Raw genomic sequence first — 19515 nt, forward strand, 5'->3', positions numbered from 1 at the left:
TCCAGGGTGTATAATGGGGCTTTTCAATTAGAACCTAGAATTTCAGTCTGTCATAGGTAAGTGTTCTTCAGGTAATAAATCAAGATCAGCTGTTTAGTAATTTTCTCTCTTGCCCTGATTCCACAGACTCTGCATCTTCCTTCAGCCCAAGAACTGGACAAGTCTCCCATTCAGTACATCTCTTTAATGAAATGGAGAGGTAAGGTTGCTGTTTGGTTGCTTTAAAGTATGCTCAACCCTTTTCCCAGATCATTTATGAATATGATGAATAGGACTGGTCCCAGTACAGACCCCTGGGGAACACCACTATTTATTTCTCTCCATTCTGAAAACTGACCATTTATTCCTACCCTTTGTTTCCTATCCTTTAGCCTGTTACCAATCCATGAGAGGACCTTCCCTCTTATCCCATGACAGCTTACTTTGCTTTAGAGCCTTTGGTGAGGGACCTTGTCAAAATCTTTCTGAAAATCTAAGTACACTATATGCACTGTATCCCCTTTGTCCACATGCTTGTTGACCCCCTCAAAGAATTCTAGTAGATTGGTGAGGCATGATTTCCCTCTACTAAAACCATGTTGACTCTTCCCCAACAAATAATGTTCATCTACGTGTCTGACAATTTTGTTCTTTACTATAGTTTCAACCAGTTTGCCTGGTACCGAAATCATCTATTATTACTCCTAACAAATGCCTGCTCAACTGCTGTTTTTCATGCTTCCAACAGAAAAATAAATTATTCTAAGCCTTTCACTCTTTAATTTGTTCTCATTTGCCCCCTGTTTGGAAAGAATCACCAGCAACTTATTTCAAGCCAAAATGAAAATAAAATGATTCCCTGCCGTTTGGAAAACAAACACTGCAATGATACTTTAAAAAACAAACAAACAAAAAAACCTTTTCTTTTTTCTGCCTGGGGAGTATTTTTGTGTCATGCTGAAATGTCATGAATTACAATTACCACAGATGGGCCCAAAGGGCAGAACTTAAATTCACCAAACTTAGTGGTGATTTTGGTATCCATGTTTAGAGAGACAGTATGGGTGAGGTAATATCATTTATTGGACCAACTTCTGTTGGTGAGAGAGACAAGCTTTTGAGCTCTGTGTAAGCTCAAAAGCTTCTCTCTCTCACCAGCAGAAGTTGGTCCAATAAAAGATATTACCTCACTCACCTTGTCTCTAATATCCTGGTAGTGACAAGGCTACAACATCACTGCATATAGCCCTGTTTGTAATATTACTTTGATCAGAAATCTTAAGGAAAGGGAGAAAGGAAAAAGTTCTCTGTGTATTCCCCTCTTATTTAATACAGATGAAAGCAATAGATTATTATAGACATTTTTCTAAAAACTTACAGAATTTAATAGAGAATTATGTCTTTTCTATAGAACTCCATAGGTTGATTTAGTGACTCCACAGAAAAGAGTCTCATTCTGTGTTAAATTCTACAGGATATTTCCATAAGGCCAGCCTTAAACTAGAAAATATGAAGACACAAAATCTGAAAGCCAGGTATTGCTTGTGGGCAACAGGGGATGGATCACCTGAGGATTACCTGTTCTGTTCATTCCCTCTGGGGTGCCTGGCATTGGCCACTATCAAAAGACAGGATACTGGGCTAGAGGGACCTTTGGTCTGATGCAGTATGTCCCTTCTTATGGGTATTTCACAAGTTGAGGAATGCAATTAGAAAACTTTTAAGTCGCTGGAATTATTCGTAGTTCTTTGCCCCCGGGTATTTTAGGCCCATATATAGGGGCGGGGGGAATGGTTTAAATGTGTAATGTTATTGGAAACAACTGTGATTTAATGACAATAGCAATTTGGGGTGGGGGGAGGGAAGGTGCTGGAGGTTGATCAGGACTTTCCTCCGCATCGGTTTGCAGCTCAGAAACTACAGCCTTGTTTCCACTCCCAGGTGACTAGTAGGTAACACTGACCAGCCTTCAATTGTCTGATTGTTATTTGTGTTACAATGGCACTTTTAGGCGCCAACTGAGATTCGGGGCCCATTGCACTGGGTGCTGTAGGCAAGCCCAGGGGGCGTTTGGCCGGGCTGCTGGAGTTGTATAACGCAGTGAGACAAGCCCGGCAACCGGGTGAGATTTCTGAGTAAGCTGCATGAATCGCTGAACCGCCTCCAAAAGTGGACAGCGAGCTGAGGTCTGCGCCAGGACCCCGCGCTGGGAACTGCAAACGGATCTTTCTGAACAAAACACACGTGGGGCCAGATTCACCCCCCGCCCCGGCCGGGGCGATCACTGCACAGAGTCAGGCGGGGGGGTCGGGTCCTGTCCCTTCCACGCGCCGCTTCCCCCGCAGAGCCTCCAGCTGGAGCGCGGCCAGTCCCAGCCCTGCAACTTCGGGACCCAGGCGCGAGAGCGGGCGGGTCCGTAACTCAGCCGGACGGGTCCATGCAGCGCGCGGGGGGGAGGCGCTGCCAGCCGCCCCCCTAACCGAGCCGGGCGAGCGCGCCTCCCGGGCTGGGAAACCCCCGGCGGCGGGCCGGGCCTTTGCTGAACGCGGCTGGTGGGAAGGGGGCGGGAAGGGGGCTTGCCGGGAGCGGGGCTTTCCCAGGTGTGCGCGCCCCCCCCCCGCTGCGGGCGGGTTAGTAGAGCCCGGTGGGTGTGTGGGGAGCGCGGTTCCCTTTGCCCCGGGGCAGCAGCGGCGGCCGCTGCGGAGAGGCAGGCGGGGCGCGGGTTCCAGCGCACCCCGGGCCGGGCCATGCCCTGCTGCAGCCGCGGCAGCCAGAGCAGCTCGCTGCCCGCCCGCTGCCCCGAGGGGACCCCGCCCGCGGGCTTTGCCCGGCGCCAGCATGAGGAAAAGCCGGGTGCAGCGCATGGTCCTGGCCACTTGTCTGGGCTCTTTCCTCCTGGTCATTTTCTACTTCCAGAGCAGCCTGAACCCAGGTGAGTGACCGGGCACCGACCCCAGCCTGCCCGCTCTCCCGCACTGCCGCTCCTGCGGGCGGGCGGCCCCGCTTCCCCCCGCCCGGGGGCGATCGGACCCGTGCCCGGCAACGGGGCGGGCGCGGGGCTGAGTTTGCCCAAGTTTCAGCTGCTCTGTTGCCAAGAGGCATCGGCGTATTAAAGGGAGCAAAGTGCCCGGCTCCGAGACCGCTGGGGCCATAGGCAGCTGTGGGGGTTACAGCCGTAAACGGGCTGATCCGACTCTCGCTGAAATCAATGGAGAGACTCCCCCGACTTCAAGGAGAGCGGGACCCTAAATCCCGAGCAACTCCCTCGAGATGAGCGAAAGTACTGGCTGGCTCTGAAATCGGAACCGAGCCCTTTGGTTCAGGCGTTCAGCTAGGTGCAGTTAGGTTTATGCACTTCGTTGTGTGCCGAGGGGCAGACGTATAGAGACGGTATGTGCAGTTAGCAAACGCCAGCTTAGCAAAAAGTCCTGCTTATGCTGAATCAATGAAAACTCCCTGGCGAATACACTTGGCGTTTATGTATTTTTCAGCTGAAATAATTTACCTTCACTTTGTATCTTGTTTGTAAGGGGAAGTAAAATGCAATGAGTGTTGTTATATATGAATTTCACATATTCAAATGTCCATTTTAAAACAAACAAACTTTTTTTGGATCTGTCCCCAGATGGTTGCCTGTAGTAGAGTAGTTTTGATGAAGCCAAGGAACACACCAATCTAAAATCTGCACTCGATATTTGAATTAAAATGTCTTTAATGCTGTGATACAGACTAACAAAGGTGAAAGAATGGAACAGGTCTCAGACAGGTGTCATATATCACACCTAGACCCATTGAAGTGCATCAAAAAAACCCAGTTAAATTGTGTCCCACTATGGAAAGGAATATCTTTAATGTCTGCTGTCAGTAATACCTTGTGCTTGGGGAGAAGATTCTATACCAGCAGAACTAGAAAATAAACAGTGTTATACTAAAAGGATGAAAAGTTTCGCTGCCTGCTTTCTGCTCTTTTCTTGAAAAAGGAATTGCTTCCTATTTCCAGAGGGATGATATTAGGTAATTCCCATAGTTTAACAATACACGGATGTCTTCTGATAACAGCAGAGATTAATCAATGGTGCTTTTAAAGTTATATCCTCAAATTCAAAATACTTGGAAAGAAGTTAGTAGATTTTTACCACTTTGGACTAAATGAGATGTAATTTCCATTTTATAGTAGTTATTCCATCACTTTAATACTCTTTTTTCTTGAAAATAAAAATACAGAACTTGTTAGCCAAATAATGTCTGATTTGAAAATTTATTAAGATTTGTGTGTGTTTGTTATGCTTATTTTTAGAAGTTTACTAAATGAGCTGTGCAGTCCTAGAAAACTGCATTCAGTTTTCTATTAAAGTATATTTTAAAACTAATATCTGCGGTATGTTTTTGATATTTGGAACATTCAGTAGAAAAATGCTGCAATGGATCCGTTAAGTATCTATTCATCCAACAGAGAGAGGGCCAAATTTCATATTAATTTCACTGGAATTGAACTGGTGTAATTGAGAGGAGAATCTGAATCTGGTCTGTTACATGATTTTACTGTAGCTTTAAAATAGGATGCCTTCATGGGCCCTGATCCTGTAGACATTTATGCACATGCTTAACTTTTAATCCTATGAGTAGTTCCAGTATTGATCTGAACGGGATTGCTCACAGGGTTAAAGTTAAACATGAGCAAAAGCACTTGCTGGTTCAGGCAATCAAACTCAGTGACAGAATCACTACAGCTGCATTGGAATGAGATAATTAAATTACATATCTGGAACCCATGCCGGTGAGGTGCTGAGTGCCTCCTGTTGAGTTTGTTGGAAATTAAGTACCCTCAGTGCAAGGAACATGCCCTTAATTCAGAAAAAAGTATCATTTTTGAGAGGCCTCCTAGATGAGCATATTTCATATAAAATGAGATTTCTTTGCAGGTAAAGATTTAGGGGCAAATCCTCAGCTGGTATAAATGGTCGTCGCTCCTGACTATTGAATGAATCACAGGGACACATGCGTCATCTAAAATCATGAGATTTAAGGGTAGTTTCCAGTATTACAGCTGCCCCTCCATGTCCTTCCTCAGTTCTTGTGGTTTTGCAGCTCCCTTTCCCTATGTAGAGTGAGTGCTGTCAAATGGAGAAAGCAAACAGGCTGAAAAATACCGTTTTCTCTTAGTTGAGATAAAATTGAGATTTATCACCTAGATTTTAGGTGTTATTTGTAGCAATAGTAGGTAAAGAGTTTCAGACAAGTGTGATGAGTGGCTTTTTTTTTTAAATGGCTCTTTTTAAGTTGTAAAAAGAACAGGAGTACTTGTGGCACCTTAAAGACTAACAAATTTATTTTAGCATGAGCTTTCATGAGCTGCAGCTCACTTCTTCGGATGATGGAAATGGAACACACACAGACAGAGAGATATCATACACACAAGAGAAAAAAAAAAAGTGGAAGTGTGTTTCTTAGTAAACAAAAGCATTGCAGAGCAAGAAGTAGTCCCACAAATCCCCTTGGAGCAATCAACTGCTTTTCCCATTGTTGCGAAGCTGGGTTCTTCAGATGGTATTTCACATGAAACCTAAAGTGTGTAAATTGTAACTGATCGATCAGTGCTAAAGGCACATATTGATTATACCATCATTTGAGCCGGAATCAAGTCTTAAAATTGTGAGAGACTGAGGGAGACAAACGATCATCTTAATGGTGTAGACAAGCCCTTAAAGGGCTTGATCTGCATGGAAGAGAAATAAATCAATAAAATTCCCACCTTTAAATATGCCTCTGTGTGGAGCAGCTTGCCCTGAAATAACAAGTCATATTGAAATAGGGCCCTCTTATTTCAAAGTCAGAGTGTGACGCACAGACTTATACTAAAATATATAGAACCTCAGATTTACCAACACCTTGGGAATAGAGGTTGTTCATAACTCTGAAATGTTCCTAACTCTGAACAAAACATTATGGGTCTTTCAAAAGTTTTACAACTGAACTTTACCACAGCTTTGAAACTTTACTATGCAGAAGAAAAATGCTGCTTTCCCTTTTATTTTTTTCATAGCTTATGTTTAACACAGTACTGTATTGTATTTGCTTTTTTGTCTGTCCTGCTGCATTACCATTGATTTGATTATTTCATTTCCAGTTTCCCTGTAGACAAGGCCTTTGACCACAATCCATCCCCCTTGCTAGTGCAGGATACAGGGATCAAACTTGTTTCTGTCGAAGTCAAAGGCAAAATCCCTGTTATCCTCAGTGGAAGCAGAATCAGGCTTGTATGGCCGAATCCTACTTGCAGTTACATCAGTGTAAAGCCAGCATAACTCACTGACTTCAGCGGAGCCACTCCAGATTTACATGTCTGACAGAGGGCAGGATCTGGACCTTAGTCTTTGTCATGGGGAGAGGATGCATCCGATATTAAACTTGGTAACTCGTTTGTCATTAGCCAGAATTACAAAACTGCAGACGTAACTCTTTGTAAAACATCTTTAAATAAATGTTTAGTGTGGGAATCTATCGCACTCTCTGAGCTAGATTCTGATCTTAGTTACGTTGGTGTCTGTCCAGTGAGGTCTTGGATTGACCCTGGTATAACCAACGTCAGAATCTGATCCTCTATTTTTCTCCTCCAGCTTTTGCTGAGCTTGTGCCTCATTGGCTGTGTCCCCATGAGCTTTGTCCACCCAACATTTCCCATCAGAGCTAACCCTACTGCAGCTTCCCCGGTGATAGCAACAGTGGGAGTGCTAGTGTGGAGTAGGCTCCAGCGGGTGCTTGGGTTTTTACCATTGTGCTATTTAACTCCACTCAGAGCAAGTCTAAAGGACACAGTGCTGAACGGCTGGTGGCTGCAGGCACCTTGTGTACACTGAAACTCCAGCCATTGCTACCACCAGTGGGAAATTTGGGGACATGGGAGGAGGGGAATACTAGGCTATACCGGGCCATTTAATGCAGTACAGAGAGCTGGGGCTGCTTGAACAGAGGAAGAAACGGGGAGTGCACGGTGCATTGTGGTGGCCTCTGTCTCTGTGAGGACTGAAACTTCAGTAAAACCAGGGGAGGAGAGAGACCAGCTGATCAAACAGTCCTGCAGAGGAATCTATGGGTTTGCAATTTGCATTAACCTTCACTGTGTTGGCATTTTCCACACTGAGGAATGTTTTAGATTTTGTGAGACATCTGCAGTCTCCAAAGTGGTTAAACAAATGGCCGCTCCATCCCACATGAATTTGAATATTTCCTATGTAAAAGAGACAAGTCTCTGAAGAAAGCTTTGTAAGGGACACATGACTTTGTGGGGCCTGATTCTCCCCCAACTGTTGTAAATCAGGAATAGCTCCATTCAAGCCAATGGGGTTACACTGGTATAAGTGAGTGGAGAAACCAGCAGGCACCTTGTGCATAAGGCATTTCCATTTCTGCCTTTGGTGTCTGTCGAGTGGTGAAGGCCCACTGGGCTATGGAGTCGTAGTGAAATGCATATGTAGCTACTACCAACCCCCTCTGGCTGCAAAACAGTCAGGATTTTCCTCTGTGCATTTGACTCTTGCACACGTGTTTACTAGACTCCAGTGGTGGTTCAGGGTGCTTGGTGCCTTGCAGGATTGGGGTTTGCTTCAGCTAATGTATTCAAAGTGCTGAAATTCATACGGTCCTAGCATTTAATGCCAGAAGGGAGTGTTAGCATCTATTCCGAGCTCCTGTATATCACAGGCCACTAAACTTCAGCCACTTTCCCTCGTATTGAGACCAATACCTTTGTCTGATGAAACCATTCTTCTAGAAAGGCAGCCAATCTTGATCCAGTCCAGAGGTAGAGAATCCACCGCTTCCCTTGGGAGTTTGTTCCCGTGGTTAATCTCCCTTGCTGTTGCAAAATTGGGGACTTATTTCTAATTTGAATTTGCCATTGGTTCTTGTTATGTCTTTCTGTCCTAGATCAGCCCTTTTAGTACCCAAAGCTGCAGAGGATCCTGCATTTTCTAGCGTTCTTTTCAGTCCAGCTGTTGGTGTGAGTTGTTGAACCCCCAAAGATGCCTTTGAGGACCAACACCAGGGCCTTATACCACCCTTGATCCATGCGCACAGGTCCTGCTGACCTTACTAGGACTTTTACTGCCCGTGCACACCAGCATATAGCTCATGACTTTTTTTGGTACCCAGCAAGCTCAGTGAAAGCTATTTCTTTCCACTAGAATAGCAACTAAAGCTATGGCTACACTTGCACTTCAAAGCGCTGCCGTGGCAGCGCTTTGAAGCGCTAAGTGTAGTCAAAGCGCCAGCGCTGGGAGAGAGCTCTCCCAGCGCTGTCCGTACTCCACCTCCCTGTAGGGAATAACGTACAGCGCTGGGAGCCGTGCTCCCACCGCTGGGGCTTTGACCATACTGGCGCTTTGCAGCGCCGCAATTTGCAGCGCTGGAGAGGGTGTGTTTTCACACCCTGCTGCAGCGCTGCAAATTTGCAAGTGTAGCCAAGGCCTAAGTTCTATGTCTGGTGTCCTAGGTACTGCATTTCCTATAAAGCCTTGAATTGCATTCACAATTGCATCTCCTAATGACCTGAATGTTAATGAAAGGAATGGCAGAAGGGGGCGTGATGTGTCACACACTCTGACACTGTATAGGCCATAAACATTTACAGCTGGTTGTGAAATAATGCCTAAGAAAAGAAAGGGAAAGTGCAACTTGCAGGGTAGCTGACATTCCTTTAAAGCTTCTGTTCTGAAAGGTGCCCATGAAAAAGGGCCCTGTCTTGCTCCCTGCATTCACCTGGCCCCAGCTGTGGTGGGTTTTTTTGCTACTTTTTACTCATGTTAGGCCTGCAGAAGCAGTCCCGGTGTGGTAGAGTTGATCACGATCCCCACTCCAGCTCAGTGTCAGGGAGATGCAACCACTTTTCCCTTCCTATATTACCAACTGTAAGGGGCATCCTAGCTTGATGGGAAGCAGATTTTGTGGGAAAAGAGGCTGGAGAGGAATTCCATTCTGGAAAATATTGAAATCCTATGGAACAGCCATTCATTTGAGTGATTCATCAAGACACAGGAGCTATAAGATGAACCTATTTCCTGCTCATACCTGTTGTGTTTTCATCACAGAAGAGCTCAGTTTTTGTTTTCTGCTTTCAAGGCATGGGAGGTGTGTGACTTAGGAACTAATTCCCAGTGCTGTTCACACCAGCTGTGACTCCTTGTGAGTGTGGCGTTTACACTGTGTGAGATATCAGCCCAAGCCACCAAATTTGGATCTCGATGTGGAGGATCCCAAAATTCAGGAGAGTTTGGATCCGGGGGAGATTTGGTTCAGGCCCACCCCTACCTTGTACATAGTTAATAAACCCACAATCTCCTTTGAGCAAAGTGGCTCTAAGGGACAGTACACTCGCTAGGTCACTCAAGCCCAGATTTTCAACGGTGACTAGTGATGTTGGGGGCAGCTATTTTTGGGTCCCCAACTTGAGGTGCCTTAAAGGGGGCTAATTTTTAAAGAGTACTGAGCAGCTGCCCTCGGAAAACCAGGCCATTTTAAGGTGTCTCAAGTTGGGCACCCAAAATTGGGAGTAACTTTTGAAAATCTTGACCAGAGTGAGCTGTCATAGTCAACTCTGGATTTGTCCCCAGTGGGAAAATGCCCAGCAGTTTAGCTGTACTAGTGGTAGCACCAGTGGGAATTTCCCCCCTAAAATTCCCTACTGCAGGCCTGGCCACTAAGACTGCGGGAGTGGGGAAAAATGTTTTAATTCATATTTTTAAAAATTTCTCGATGACAAATTAATACTGTGCTCTTCCCCAGTGCTTTTCAGGTGAGGTGCTCAAAGTGCTTCATGATGATTATTTACATAATATTTTACATCATCCCTGTGACATAAGTAAATATTATTACACCAGTCTTGCAGCTGGGGGGAAATTGAGGCACAGAGCTGTTAAGTGACTTGTCCAAGACCACACGGAGTTGGGCCCAAAATCTGCAACTACACCTGGATTAGGTTTAGATGGGGCTATTCGTACTTAAAGTTAAGCATGTGTGTAAGTATTTACAGGAGTGGGGCCTTAGCAGAGCTAAGAATAGGATTTATGGGTCCCACTCCCAATCCCCTCCCCTTCCCAGTCTGCTCAAACCACTAGACTAGGGTTGCCAATGTTGTATTTCAAAAATAAAGGACTGTTTTCTTACCCCTCCTCCCGATATTATTATTTATTTTATTAATAATGAGCAGTACTCACCTACATTTGCCAGGGGTATTTCTAATTGCTTTTTGCAGAACTCAGCAACTCCTGATCTTATTGTACAGAGATGAAGAAACAAGAGATATCCCTGCTAATTTTTTTTTAAAAGTTTATTTTTCATTCCAAGATTTAGGGTAAAATCCTGATGCTGTTGAAATAATGGTAAAACTCCCATTGCCTTCAATAAGATCTGAGTTTCCGTCCTAGTTTTTAATTATAATAATTCAGGGAAATGAATACATCATAACGACCCAATGCTACTCAAACCATTGTGTTGTAGTTACCCCAAATGTCCACTCGGGGTTGCATCATTGTCTTCTGTTTTAAAAAAAAATGCAGTGCTGAACTTTTCTTGTCTTTGCTATCCACTAGCAAATGAATGCAAGTAAAATCCCAAGTAGCATCAAAAGATGCATGCTGTGCCTTCTCTTCCCTGGTTGGCTACTCACCTGTGTATTGAACCTGGTCCTGCAAACTCTCTGTGCTTGGAAGTCCCATTGGAGCCAATTGTGCACAGAGGGCTTGCTTGATCAGAGCTTGTTAGCAGCTGACGGACCCAATTCCAAATCTGCCAGATAACAGTGCTCCCTGACTTCCCTCTGGTTTGTGCAACATGACAGGCACTGGTGTGAAAATATAAGGGACCCTCCAGGGCTTTTATCCATTTGCTTTTGTTACAGATGAGCTGCGTGAGTTTTTTTCAGCTCATGTTCTGGTTTTCTGCTGTACAAAATCCGAGAGGCACTAACCGATCTGTAAGAGGCAATATACCAGTGAACTATTAAAACAATAGTTCAGTATGTCAGCAGAGGCATTAGACAGCACTGTCTGGAATGCCAATTCTCACACACCGCTTGCATTTGCTTGTGTTGAAAGGAAGGCATGTAACGTAGAATCTGTGACCTACTCTTGTGGACTCACTGGCTGGCTCTGCACTTGAACATGGATCCGTAATGAAGTCCATATGTTCCCGAGGGCCAGTCCTTTCATGTGGAATGCTTTCTAGTCCCTTCTGGGTTTGTGCAGTTTCCTGACAGTCTCTGATAATTGCAAGAGATTTGAGAGAGGGCAAGAGTGAGACTTCGCTTGTCTGGAAGTTTATTCTGAATCTGCAGAAAAGAGACCGAAGATGGTGATCCTGAGGACTTTGCCATATTGGTCCAGGCCTTTTTCATCCCAGGGTTTGGTTCATTCAGTGCACCCTGCGTGGGGCTACATCCCATGAATGATGTCTGCTAGCTAGTTCACTCTTTTTACTCAGGTTGGGCCCCTGGGTTTCTCTGAAACAGCCTCATCCCTCACGTATGCATTTTATTACTGCATTTGTGGAGATCCAGCAAGCTAGCAGCCTTCATGTCTAATGGTGAGGGAGGCTGGAGGCAGGGCATTCCCAGCGAGGGGTCTGTTACTGTTTCACTTCTGGTATTGATGGGCCAGAGCCCAAATTCACTGACCTGCAAGTCACACAGTACCTTCTCCCAGCTGTTTTCTGATGAGGGCAAGGGTTAGAGTAAGGGAGAGTGAGGAGAGCACAAATTTCCATCCCCTGGCTAAAAGCAGAGGGAACTCTGCTCTCCCTCCTCCTTAAAAAGCACTGTTCTAATCTACCTTAACCCCTGGGTGGAGCTGTGGAGGTGGTTGGGGAGAGAGCTCTCTATTCAGGGCAGCAAAGTAGGAGAGTCCTATTTTGGATGGTGTTGTCATGTATGTAATAATGCAGCTCTGATAGCTGGGACATGTGCCCAAATCAGAAGGATTGAAGTAGTCTTTGGGCTAAATGGTATGAGTTGTAGTGAGGAGAGCCATGCCTGGCAGTCGATATACCACCCGGGCATCAGTCATCATTTGGCCACTCTATGGAGCCAGTATGGAAAATTTGTCACTGGGTGTCTTTAATCTGATGATGTTCCACAAGGCTATGCAGATGAGCGAGGTACATTAAACAAACAGAAAGGCAGAACCCTCCCTGGCATACCATTTCCAGCCTTCACTTCTAACACAAGTGAAACTTTGCCGGAGGCCAGACTAAGTGATCATAAATGGTCCCTGATGACCTTCAGATCTGTGGAGTTTCACATAGTTGGGGAGTCTTGAGAAAATGGCTGTCCTACCAGCCACACAGCAGGAAGCTCAACCACAGAAAAGGAACCCTCTTGGTGGACAGATCTGGGCACTGATTCTGTTATTCCTGCTTATGTCTTGGTAGCAGGATGGGGTCTGTCATAAACAGATAGTTAAGGGTTAAAGTCTCTTTTACCTGTAAAGGGTTAACAAGCTCAACCTGAGGAACACCTGACCAGAGGACCAATCAAGGGACAGGATAATTTCAAATCTCTGTGGAGGGAAGGCTTTGTCTGTGTTCTTTGTTTGAGTGTTCGTGCTCTCTTTGGATCTAAGAGAGGCCAGACATGTCTCCAAGTTCTCCTGGAGTATTTCCTACTATCCAGTATAGTGAGTATTAGTTAAAAAGGCGGATTAGTCTTTTGAGTTACTTTCTGTATTTACAATTGTGTGTTTGCTGAAGGAATTCTTTATTCCTGTTGGCTGTTACTTTGATTATTCTGAGGAGGTGGGAGGGGGAAGTCTCTCCAGTTTTTATAAGTTAGACCCTGTATTTTTGCAACCTGGTAATACAGAGAGAGTGTACTTTCTTTCTTTAATAAAATCTTTTCTTTTTTAGAACTTGATTGATTTCTTCCCTTGTTTGGATTTTCAAGGGAAGGGGAGGGGGGAAAAGTGAATCCCTCTTTGGTTGATTCAAGGCATTTGAATCAGGTATCTCTCCTAAGCACTAGGAGAGGGGAGGGGGGAAATGGGTTGTTTCCCTTTGTGTTGAGATTCAGGGAGATTGAATCTGTGTTCCCCAGGGAGAGTTTTGGGGGAACAGGCAGTGTGTTATCCACTTTAAAGGTAACTGGTGGCAGCGAGAACCAGATCTAAACTAGGATTTTAGTTTAGAGGAGTCCATGCAGGTCCCCATCTTGGAACCCAAAAGCTCCAAGTGGGGAATAAACCTATGACAGGGTCAATCCCACTCATGAAGTCAGTGGGAGTTTTTAGCATGCAAAGTAGACGATAGGCCCTAATAGCAGAGCTGCTTGGAAAATGGAGTTCTGTTAGTGGAAACTTTTTCAATGTCAGCATTTTTTTGAATTTTTTTTAATTCAAAAGAAGGGAAAAAAATCATTTTTGTGACATAAGAAAGAAAACCCCCCAAACTGAAGATTTTTTTTCTATTTTTGGTTTTTCGATGAAAAGTCAACATTTTCTGCAGCAGGCAGAGACTCTAGTGAAAAGTTTCATTTAGTAAAACAACCAGTTTTCTGTCAAAAACCAGGTGTGATGGAAAATTTTCAAGCCACCCTCCCTGCAGAGAAAGGTGAGCTTCGTGCGCCCCCTCCCCCCGCATCACTTTAATATGACATAGACCAGACAGACTCTGAAATACACCCCAAGCAGGGGCAGCGCTGAACACAGCTTTTGGAAGAGCTTCTGAATAATCCAGTGAGGACAACAGGCTGGGCCAGTTCAGGCAGAACCATGCACCTGTCCAGAACACAGTCCTGCCAGCCAGTCTGAAGCTGGCAACTGAATACTCTCCTGATGGACAAATAATCTGAGTCTCATTTGTAAAACCAAATTACTAAAACTACTTTTCCGTCAGCTGCTGCTTGGAGAATTCCCCTGAAGGAAGTCCCAGAACCTGTTATGGGAGCTGGAATTTATCATGTGATTGAATGGTCTTACCTGGCTGCTATTTGTCATGAATATTTTAAGCATTACAACTCTTGTTTTAATCCCACTGCAAGCACAACGCTCCCCAGAACTTGTTATCAAACTGTTTATAATGGTGGCTTTTATTTGCTTGACTGTTTATTAAACATCTGGACAGATGCTCATATTCCTCTCACTAAAATGCACTTACAGACCATCAGCCAGTCCGATGGTAGGTCTCACTGAACATCTGCAGTTAGAGATCGTCCCAAATCAGCTGTGAACCACCACCAAATATGGGTCCTTGTGAAGCATGGTCAGAGCTATGCTGTTTAGATGTGCTGCAGCAGGGTAGGACCGGGCTTGCACCAACATACTTACCCAAATGCAGGGGTAAGTCACTGGTGCAGTGTCTATATTTGGGATTTGCACCAGTGTATCTATAGCAATGCAGTTACATCAGTGCAAATTTCTATTCTATAGAAGTTCTTATACTGTGCCCGTCACTGTAGTATCTGAGGTTCTGTCTACACTGCAATAAAAGACCCACCAGAGAGAGTCTGGGGCAACTGTCGCAGGCTCACACGGGGCCTTTGCTACAGGGCAAAAAATAGCAGTGTAGCTGTTTCAGGCTTGGGCTGGAGCCTGGGCTCTGTAACTTGGTGAGGGGGGAGGTTCTTGGAACCCAGGTTCCAGCCCAAGCAGTTACTTAGGCTTTCAGCCCGAGCAGTTACCCAGGTTCTCAGCCTTGCTGCTGTGGGTTTTTTATTGCAGCGTAGGCATATTCCGAGTGCCTTCCGGTACTGCATTGAGCAACAGGGCTACACATCTGTCGTGTGTTATTTGTTCCTTAGTCTAGACAAGCCCAGAGCTGAAATTCAGATCTGCATCCGCAGCCTGATTCGCCCGTGCTATGCACCCTGTGTAAGTGTATTCACCGGTGGAAAGTGGGTGAGAAATTCTTACAGATCAGAATGGCAGGGTTAGCCTCTCATTTTGCCCAGGTGTAGGTGACTACATACCAAGCAAGGCAGGAAAAACTGGGCCCTTGAACTTTGTCTGGTGTCCAACTCTTTCATTCATAGCATGCAAAAGATGCCACATGTTGTGAATTACAATAGCTGTCTTTAGTTGTCCCCTGACAGCCATCAGCTTGTGCATTTTAAACACACAGCAAGGCAGGGCTGACATTTTTTTTGCTGTTGGAATTTTTAAAAAATTAAAATAAAATATTAGACCAGATTTTCAGATAATATAGGCAAACAGTTATTGGTGTGATTTGTGCATGCAGTTGCCATGGTTTGCACATAGAAAGGGCTGATACACAAAATTGGTTTGGGTTGTGTGCACAATAATAGTCATGGCACACGAATGGGAGAGATTTTGTGTGTACCCAACCCTGGATGCACGTGTGAATTGAGATTTGCAGCCCCAGCCTGCAAACGTGTATCAACAGTTGTGTGTGCAAGTTGGGGGCGCGCACACTTGTAGATGTGAAAAAATTCTCTTTAAAAGGAGGGAGGGATAGCTCAGTGGTTTGAGCATTGGCCTGCTAAACCCAGGGTTGTGAGTTCAATCCTTGAGGGGGCCATTTGGGGAACTGGGGCAAAAAATCTATCTGGGGATTGGTCCTGCTTTGAGCAGCAGGTTGGACTAGATGACCTCCTGAGGTCCCTTCCAACCCTATGATTCTATGAAAATGCAGTTTAGTGCCAGATTCATTTTATTACTTCTGCTGCTCCTTCCTGTGTTTGCAAAGTGATATGCACACTCTGTGATGTGGTCCCTCTCCTAAGGATCTTACAGTCTACTCTGGATGGGTACAATACTCACATTTAACCCAGGAGGCATGAGAATTGGCACAGACAGGGCTGCAGGAGATTGGCAATAAATTGGGCAAATCCCTCCATGCCTTGTGGAGATACTTCCCTATCTGCAGGGTCATTGTAACAATTAACATTGGCATCATTCCTCCATCAAAAGGCCCTGTCCAAAATAAGTTGCACTTGGCAGTGCAAAGGTTGGCAACACAGAGCACAGGTAATGTGCTCTTGTGCATGGAAAGGGAGAGTCTATAACTTCTTATTTGCTATATCACAGCTTAATAATACATTTATATGGTGCGTGGAGGGTCCCTTAACCAGTGTCTCTCATTTGCAGCTCACCCTGGAGAGGTGAACCTTGGTTTCAGTTTGCTGTACTATGTCACAGAACCAGAAACTATCCAGTAATAATAATTTAACTTATTTTGGACAGGGCCTTTTGATGGAGGAATGATACCAATGTTAATTGTTGCAATGACCCTGCAGATAGGGAAGTATCTCCACAAGGCATGGAGGGATTTGCCCAATTTATTTCCCACTGACTTCCTTAGGAGTTGAGGGCATTCAACACTTTTCAGAATCAAGGCCAAGTCCACTTGCATTGAAATCATTGCCATTGACTTCAGTGGGTACAGGAGAGGGTTTGGAGTCAGCTGGAAATAAAACCCAGGGTTCTTGACTCCCAAACCTCTGATCTAGCCTCTAGCACGTGATCCCACCCTGGAAAGGGAGGCTGACTGTGGGCATCATAATCTGTTATCTTTAGCGAGTATATTGCTATGAAACTGAGGTCCAGATACCTGTCTGGATCAGAGGCTTTGGTTTGATCCCATGTTTAGTTAGGATAACTTGATACTGATGTATTTTCCCCTCCATTCTGCAATGTTTCCTCCCCCCCCCCCGCCTATTTCCAAGTTCCCATGTATAAGTACAGCTAACTCTTTGACAGTAAATCTCCCCGCTGCCTCTTGGGAGAGAGCATCTTGGGAAAGTTGCAGGGCTTTAAGCTGTTTACTTCTCTCACCTCCATTCTTTATATTGGCTGGTTTGTGCATGCCCTGTCGGCTCTGCTTGTGGAACACTCTGTGTAGAACTCTCGCTAGGCTGGAGACGATCCCACGGCAAGCCTGTTGAGGATTCTTGTTGTTTCTTCACCTCCTCCTAAATACCTGCTTTCACCGAAGTCCTTGGGGGTACGCCACGTAGGTGCCTAAAATGGACCACATTTGATTCTTGCCTGCCCAGTTTTCTCTGTGCCATTTGAAAGAGCAAATACCCATCAAATCTATTTCTAATGGGGACAATAGCCTATGTTGTGCTCTAGGGGAAGAAGGCCAGTGGTGGAAATCAAGACATCTAGCATTGTCTCCTTTATGGCCTGCCTGGATTCTCTGTCTTCTGTCTAATATCACTTTCTTGGTAGTGATCCTGTAGCCTCCAATGAAAGCCCCTCCATGCAGCCAAAACGTCAGTCTTGGCCTAAAGTCTGAGGTTAGGCAGGTATGCGAGAGAGCTGAGAGCCTTTCTGTTGGGAGCTATTGGAAGTCCTGGGTGGCCATTGGTCAGCTGAGCTCATCTTCCCTGTGATTTATTGAAAATCTACCAGGCTGTGGAATAATGTTGATGCATTGCTCTAAAATAATTATTAACAACCTAGGGAACAAAGCTAATGCAACCTTTATATGATTTTGGGAAGATAGCCGAATGCAATGAGGAGGTTGTCTAGCACGTCTGAGAAGAGTCAGGGCCACATCTAAAGGTGTTTGATGAAAGAAGGACTCTGTGCAGAAACCCCTGAATCAAAACTTCAGTTCACTGGTGTCATAAATGACATGTGCTGAATCTCCTGTTCCTTGGAGACCACTATTAAGAGTTGGTATGAATATGATCATAACTTAATGAGTGAAGCGGCCCCTTTTGCAAGCATTGAGGTATTTACAGACTTTACATAAAGCAGCTCAACTCGTATAATCTACCTCTGGAATGCAGCCACTTCTGGGCTAGGGAGCAGCAGCCATTAGAACAGTTCCTTCTTCCCTACCGAGCAGTTGAGGAGAGGAAGTGCTAAAGAATACTGCATGCCGGCAATGGGAGTTCTGACTGACAGTATGTGATTATCCAAAGTGGAGTTTAGTCAATACGCTGAGGTTGACACCTCTACCCCAGAGTGACCACAAACGAGAGGGGCCTCTGTTTTGTGCTCCTCTGCAGACTGGAAGCTCCAGAAGCACAGCACCATCTAGCAGTGTGCTGGAGCATTGTCGCTCTAGTGAATCACCAGCAACTTGCCTTTTTCTCGAAGGGCTCCAGTTTACATACTTCAGCAGCCCAGCTCTCCTAGGCTAGTGCAGACTGACAGAACCACAGCCTGAGATACAGGGTATGTCTTTGTACTTGCTGACCAGTAGGTTGACCAGAGTGAACCCTCAGCTTTATGTCACCATTTCTTTCTTAGCGTTGCAAATATTGTAGTTTTTCACTCCACCAGTGCTCTTGCCACAGGTTCTGTTGGCCGTGGCTTTTAGACCTGTGCTTTGGTGTAGGGTTTGGGGGAGATTAAGGCTTTTCTGTGCTCACCCTGCCCTGGCACTCATTTACAACTCGGGCATTTTGAAGGCTTGCTGGCCAACTGACACTTGGAATAAGTCTAAGATCTGCCGAATTCCGAACTTGGTTCTATGCGCTGAAGAGTTGCCTTGCTTACCCTCCGTTGACTAGAATGCCGGCCCTGCTCACGTTATGCAGCTCTGTTGCCCTCTCGTTACTGGGATTTCACTGAGGATAAAAAACCCTTAATGGTTACTATAAGGAACAGAGATTTGTCTTAGCTCAAAGGATGAAGGCCTGTGTATGTGGAGCTTAAAGAACTGATGTCGGAGACTCGTTGGTGTCTCCTGTTTGTGGCCCACAGGCTTGTTACAGGAGGCCCTAGAATGTGTACATGAAACCTTTGGGAGTTTTGTTTATGTAGGAAAACTACTGACAGCCTAAGCCATAAAGGCAGTTCCTGAAGTGTGGCATTGACTGCCCGTCATTGGCCGAGAAGCCACTTGTATTTCCTATAGCAGGGATTGGCAACCTTTGGCACGTGGCCTGCCAGGGTAAGCACCCTGGTGGGCCAGGCCAGTTTGTTTACCTGCCGCGTGCGCAGATTCGGTCGATCGCGGCTCCCACTGGCCGCGGTTCGCCGCTCCAGGCCAGTGGGGGCTGCGGGAAGTGGCGCGGGCCGAGGGCCAAAGGTTGCCGATCCCTGTCCTATAGCTCTCCAGTGCTTTGGCATTTGATATGGTTAATTTGTCTTGAACAAGAAGAAAGGTTCTTTTCTGATGGCTTTTACCACTGCATTTATTGCTGACCTGGGATATGCTACTGCCGCCACCTTATCCGTGCAAAAAAGCACGACCACAACACCCACATCTTGACATAGCTACAGTGGTTCCCCGGCTCAGGTCAAATCTAAGATTAAAAAAGTGCCTTCTTCCTGCATATTTTTTAAAACCGTTCTAGTTTCCAGCTGTCTGCTCCCTTGTGTGTGTGTCTCTCTCCGCTCCCCTACTGCTCCCACCCCTCCCCTAATACCAGCCTTTTCAGACAGTGTCGCCTCTCAGTGCAAGAACTTTGCTGTCTTCTGCTCTGATGATCTGGACTAGCCTCTCTCTTTCTTACTAGCTGATCCATCTCTGTTGTATCTCTTTGACTCATCAGTTTGACAGATCCCCACTGAAGACGTAGCGCTCCACCTTTTAATCACTCCCCCGTGCTGCTATTTTTTAGTTTCACTGCAC

At 45.5% G+C, this 19515-nt stretch overlaps 1 protein-coding gene across 1 annotated transcript in view; it reads left to right on the forward strand.

Annotated features, from left to right (window-relative positions):
• The first annotated feature begins 2639 nt into the window (after nt 1–2639).
• CHST13 (carbohydrate sulfotransferase 13) overlaps nt 2640–19515 on the forward strand; it is a 75009-nt gene continuing 58133 nt past the window's right edge. The window contains exon 1 of the mRNA XM_039546073.1: nt 2640–2911. Within this exon, the coding sequence (XP_039402007.1) occupies nt 2818–2911 (94 nt within the window). The 5' untranslated portion in view covers nt 2640–2817. The remainder of the gene's footprint in view (nt 2912–19515) is intronic.

The sequence above is a fragment of the Mauremys reevesii genome, linkage group 7 (assembly GCF_016161935.1).
Source record: "Mauremys reevesii isolate NIE-2019 linkage group 7, ASM1616193v1, whole genome shotgun sequence".
NCBI lineage: Eukaryota > Metazoa > Chordata > Testudines > Geoemydidae > Mauremys > Mauremys reevesii.